The sequence below is a fragment of the Micropterus dolomieu genome, linkage group LG02, assembly GCF_021292245.1.
Source record: "Micropterus dolomieu isolate WLL.071019.BEF.003 ecotype Adirondacks linkage group LG02, ASM2129224v1, whole genome shotgun sequence".
Lineage (NCBI taxonomy): Eukaryota > Metazoa > Chordata > Actinopteri > Centrarchiformes > Centrarchidae > Micropterus > Micropterus dolomieu.
In genome coordinates, this window is record NC_060151.1 from 6006742 (window position 1) to 6012840 (window position 6099).

Sequence of the window (6099 nt, forward strand, 5' to 3'; positions counted from 1 at the left end):
CAGGGAAAAAGTATAATGCATCAAGATGCATCGATAATCGCCCCACAATCCCACCGCAGACCCCCACCCCCAGAAGCCAGGACACCCTGCGACCCCCCAAAGCGCAAAGGACCCCAGACCGCATGTCCAGGGGGAAGCTGTACCCCGCCCCAAGGAAGATGTAACTTCCTAACAGGTGTAACTTCTTGATTAACCCCTACTACAAAAGGTGGATAGGTTTTAACCGAGGTCTGTTGCCATGGCAATTTACGCTGGTTATGTTCGTGGTTAACTCAAGGTTACCCTGTATACTTGGACTATACACCTGTCACAGCTGGCTCTAAACCGCAACAAAAAAGAACAGAACAATGACACAAACTGCTGAAAAGGTACCATTACTTTTATTTCAAACTAAACAGAAACAACTTAATATTCCACAAATCATATGAAGTATGATTATCAGTAGATCAGTCATGTCAGCAGATATGCATGCTTGAAAGAATAGTGTGTGAAGTGTTGTATGGTAAAAGAAACAAAATAACGAGGAGCGTTGAGCATAGGGAACAGGGTATCCCTCCTTTCTAGCCCCCATTGCAGAACAAAAGACGCGCTCTTATAGTGGAGACCACCGGGCCCAGGTGGTTCCAACAGCTGATGATTTTAACCACGCCTCCTGACATCTGCAACAGAGGACACAAAGAGACAGACATCCAGCAGCCGAAAGACGGGGATGTCACACACCACATCTGTACTCAGTGTTGATGATGAGAAGTAGGCTATTATTACACACCAATTGCTAAAATATTTTTAGATTTCGTCCTGATTTGTTCCACTGCAGTTGCAGCAGAAATGAAGTTGTTCTTAACACAATAATACACTGCTCAAAAAAAAAAAAGGGAACACTTAAACAACACACTGTAACTCCAAGTCAATCACACTCCTGTCAAACTGTCGACTTAGGAAGCAACACTGATTGACAATCAATTTCACATGCTGTTGTGCAAATGGAATAGACAACAGGTGGAAATTATAGGCAATTAGCAAGACACCCCCAATAAAGGAGTGGTTCTGCAGGTGGTGACCACAGACCACTTCTCAGTTCCTATGCTTCCTGGCTGATGTTTTGGTCACTTTTGAATGCTGGCGGTGCTTTCACTCTAGTGGTAGCATGAGACGGAGTCTACAACCCACACAAGTGGCTCAGGTAGTGCAGCTCATCCAGGATGGCACATCAATGCGAGCTGTGGCAAGAAGGTTTGCTATGTCTGTCAGCGTAGTGTCCAGAGCATGCAGGCGCTACCAGGAGACAGGCCAGTACATCAGGAGACGTGGAGGAGGCCGTAGGAGGGCAACAACCCAGCAGCAGGACCGCTACCTCCGCCTTTGTGCAAGGAGGAGCAGGAGGAGCACTGCCAGAGCCCTGCAAAATGACCTCCAGCAGGCCACAAATGTGTATGTGTCTGCTCAAATGGTCAGAAACAGACTCCATGAGGGTGGTATGAGGGCCCAACGTCCACAGGTGGGGGTTGTGCTTACAGCCCAACACCGTGCAGGACGTTTGGCATTTGCCAGAGAACACCAAGATTGGCAAATTCGCCACTGGCGCCCTGTGCTCTTCACAGATGAAAGCAGGTTCACACTGAGCACATGTGACAGACGTGACAGAGTCTGGAGACGCTGTGGAGAACGTTCTGCTGCCTGCAACATCCGCCAGCATGACCGGTTTGGCGGTGGGTCAGTAATGGTGTGGGGTGGCATTTCTTTGGGGGGGCCGCACAGCCCTCCATGTGCTCGCCAGAGGTAGCCTGACTGACATTAGGTACCGAGATGAGATCCTCAGACCCCTTGTGAGACCATATGCTGGTGCGGTTGGCCCTGGGTTCCTCCTAATGCAAGACAATGCTAGACCTCATGTGGCTGGAGTGTGTCAGCAGCTCCTGCAAGAGGAAGACATTGATGCTATGGACTGGCCCGCCTGTTCCCCAGACCTGAATCCAATTGAGCACATCTGGGACATCATGTCTCGCTCCATCCACCAACGCCACGTTGCACAGGGTTTTCCTGCCATTAAGGCTTAAGGGTGATGCCCAAAACATGCTGTGCCATCACTGTAAAATCACTGTGGAGCAACAGAACCAACCAAACTACTTTCTCCAGATCTAAAGGTTGTAGTTCCTACAGTAGACTGATCTTTGGCTGTTGTTTATTTATTATCTACTCTTGCTTTTCCAACTATTTGTTCAGAGATATGGTGAAAATAATGGCCCAATATGATGGGAAATTACATATTTTTCATCGGAAAACCCCCAACCTCCCCAGCCAGCACCAAAGCATTCATCTACACATTACATTACACCCTCACATTAAACTGGGAAAACACTGCAGTTTTAAACTATTCTAAGGTGCAGCACTGAGCAGATGAACTGGGCAGGAAGTCCGACACAGAACGGCATAGAGAATCCGGTCGAATTATGAAATAAAACACCATGTGCATACTCCCGATCATATATTAACAATAAACACAGTTAGAACAGACAAAAAAGAAACACTTTTACTACGTAGCCTACCTTAATCATGATAGAGGGGATAGTGATGGCGCAGTAGACAAGACAAGACACATCCACCAATGTGTCCCTGAGCAAGACACTTAACCCCTAGTTGCTCCGGAGGCATGCGACCATGCGCTTTGGATAAAAAGCTTCAGCTAAATGAATAAATGTAAATGTGGAAGCTCAAAAATCAAGGACAACTTAACAAATAAGCAAAATCTCCATAACTCCAGCTTGTGGATATGTAGCCCGCACAGAGCGGAGCGGAACGGGCTCACAGAGGGCTGTTACAATAAAGTGGAAACCGCTTCTAGTGTACAAAATGACAAATTAACACCACGTAGGGCTAAACGCTCCACTGCTGAAACTCTTCAGTGTGAGTTGGTATACAGTCCATAGACTGTATAAAAGAAGTGGACGTAGTTACCCATACTCTATTCTGCCCATACTCTGCTTAATGGGACCATCATTTACTAAATAAACATCATGTTGTATTGAAGAAGACATGAAACTAGCAACTGTGTTTACTGAGGTAGTAAATCAGCTGAGAAGTAGAGTCATTTTGCCATTATTTCCAACGGCGCCGGACTTCATTTTTCAACTAGAAGAGTCGCCCCCTGCTGGCCGTTCAATGCAGGTTTAAGGGACTTCTGCTTTGGATTTGTGTCTCAGACCAGAAGCTTCCTGCTTGTGCCGGACAAAACGAGGCACAGCTGCTACCTGTGTCTGTTTGGCTGGTGCCAATATCCAGCACGTTTTCCTCTAGTTTCGTTTCTTGTTGTAAAATGTACACGCCCTGTGCCCGCTTTGATAGGTGAGTAGGACTATAACAGGAGGCGCATGGCGCTTGTGATTGGTTAGCAAGTCTGTCACACAAGGATAACAACAGAATTAATCTGTAACTACACAACCGTTTCAATACATGCATTATATAAACTATATAATACACAATCATTTTAACCAAAACAGCTTTTATTTTGATGTAGTTGAATATGTGTGACATGTCCCAATGGGTCTGCAATCTGTTCTGTCCATCTGTTTTCCGTTTAGACAATGGGAAAGATGCAGACCAAGAATCCAGACTCCAAAGTAATTCGACCAGAGCCTGGTGAGTGTCTCCAAAACACAGTGGAAACTGCTTCTTGTGACCACCTTACAAAGTAATGACAGGGGCAGCTACGATACTTCCAGATTTAAACGTGGCCCTCTCATGCTCCAAACCCGGTCTAAATGGTCAGGATAAAAGCTTTACACTCCACACACGTAACATAGCTGCTGCTGTGAGAGAGCAGGGACAATAATTACGCACTGTAAACATCTTAAAACCCCAGCAGAGTGCAGTGAGCTTATCCATATAAACTGTTGATCACTGTAACCATGATCACTATAAACGGTTTCCACTGTACGAGTAATATCAAATCTTCAAATTTGAAAGGCAGTGCCACAGCTTGCTCATGGATATTTTTTTGTGTGTTTCGTGTTTTCTCTGTGTTTTAGTGTTTTTCTTTGTCTTTATCTTCTCCCTCCCAGGCATGTGTGTGAAGACTCTCTCCCAGCCAGGCAAGCAGAAGGTCTTCGTTAACATCTGTCAGTCAAACTCAGTCCCGCCTCCACCAGACCTCTCCAGAGAGGAGCTTGAGGACCTGCTCCAATCGGATGATCCAAGCGGCTACAGAGTTCCAATGAGCCTCGGCGAGCCACACATAGAAATAGACAACAGTATGTGACTAATGCCTGAGACGCTATTTTTTTTCTTAGGCAGGCGATTATTTTATCTTTATTTTATGATGACTTAGGTCAACTGTCATACCTATGCACCATTTTAAAATAGTTAAATGAACCGTTTTGACCTGAAATGTAAAGTTTCTTCATAATCCTCCATTCCATTTCTATTCAATGCGACTCTGACCTGTTATACGCACTGTAAATATATATGTAGCAGAAGTCTCTTGCTACTGGTGTCCCCAGCACAGACGCCGACTCAGGAGTACGTTTTAACAGTGTCTTTATTTACACGCACTGGCGCTGCTGTACACACACACACTTTCCAGTATGAAAACCCCTTGCCCGGGGCCGGCCCCACACTTCCTGGCTTGCTAACACTAGTCCCTTCAGGTCAGTTCTCCACACAGTCACGCAAGCAATAAACCCAAACTTGAACTCATTGCCTCACTGGCTCTTCTCTGTGTCACAGCAGGCGGCAGATGTCTGAGGTATAGCGCACTACTGCATTTAGAGGGAGAGCATAATTATTAAATTAACAGCAGCTGTGAGTGGTCTCCTTCATTTTATGAAGAAACCATGTTAGAAGGTTGATCTCAATGCCAAGTTGTCATATGCAAAAAACTGAAAATTATATTTTCTGCTGGCAGATGCAAGTTGCAGGCATACAAACTATGAAGCAATTTTCACAAGAAGGCAGCACAATTCTATTTAAGTCTCTATTCCAAGGACTTGGCAGCATTCCACCTCAGGCAAAGAATTTCTATTTATATCATGAATTATTGCCGTAATCTGTTTTGACATCACAGTATTTATTTCAGATAGAGGGAGTCAACAGTGTTTACATTTTCCAAGATAGATGTGTCTCTAGAGCTTTCAGACCTTTTAAAGCGAATGAATGAATTTGACCTTCTTTTTTTCAGGCTCTCAGGGTTGCACAGCATACGATGTGGTCGTCAACCAGGAGTTCTTCCAAAAGTGCCAGGTGTGTGTGTGTGTTTTGTTTTTTTAGAGGGAAGAGGTGATAGTAATTCAATTCAATTCAATTTTATTTATATAGCGCCAAATCACAACAACAGTTATCTCACAGCGCTTTTCATAAAAGAGCAGGTCTAGACCGTACTCTATGATGCTATTTACAGAAGCCCAACAGTTCCCACCAAGAGCAAGCACTAGGCGACAGAGGCAAGGAAAAACTTCCTTTTAAGAGGCAGAAACCTCGAGCAGAACCATGGCTCAGGGTGGGGAGCCATCTGCCTCGACCGGTTGGGGTGAAGGAGAGAGAGAGAGAGAGAGAGAGGGGAGGGAGGCAGCCTACACAATATACACACATAGGTACAGACAGTGAAGGTGATGTTGCTATAGACTAAATGAAAAATGGTACAGATATTTATAGTAGTGTTAATGGTAACAATCGTAATGTTAATGATTATAATAACAATAAGACTAGCAACAATAGTCGTTGCAGCAGAGGGTGTCGAGCAGGAACACGGGGGCAGCAGGTGACCCGCAGCCACAGATCCAGACTCCACAGCTCCAGAGCCAGAAAACCTGCATGAAGTGATAGGAGGAGAGAGGAGAGGGACGAGAAAGCACAAGACTACCGGAAAGGGGAGAAGTTGTGTTAGTAACATGCAATAATGGGATGAGGTTGCATACAGAGGGAGAGAAAGTAGAGGAGAGAGGAGCTCAGTGCATCATGGGAAATCCCCCGGCAGTCTAGGCCTATAGCAGCATAACTAAGGGATGGTTCAGGACTCACCTGAGCCAGCCCTAACTATAAGCTTTATCAAAGAGGAAAGTCTTAAGCCTACTCTTAAATGTGGAGATGGTGTCTGCCACCTGAACC

The 6099-nt window shown here is 45.3% G+C and overlaps 1 protein-coding gene across 2 annotated transcripts in view; it reads left to right on the forward strand.

Annotated features, from left to right (window-relative positions):
* pih1d1 (PIH1 domain containing 1) overlaps positions 1-6099 on the forward strand; it is a 31464-nt gene that overhangs the window by 4837 nt on the left and 20528 nt on the right. For both annotated transcript variants that reach the window (XM_046071548.1, XM_046071539.1), the window contains 3 exons: positions 3579-3636; positions 4059-4247; positions 5174-5235. In XM_046071548.1, the coding sequence (XP_045927504.1) occupies positions 3579-3636; positions 4059-4247; positions 5174-5235 (309 nt within the window). The remainder of the gene's footprint in view (positions 1-3578; positions 3637-4058; positions 4248-5173; positions 5236-6099) is intronic.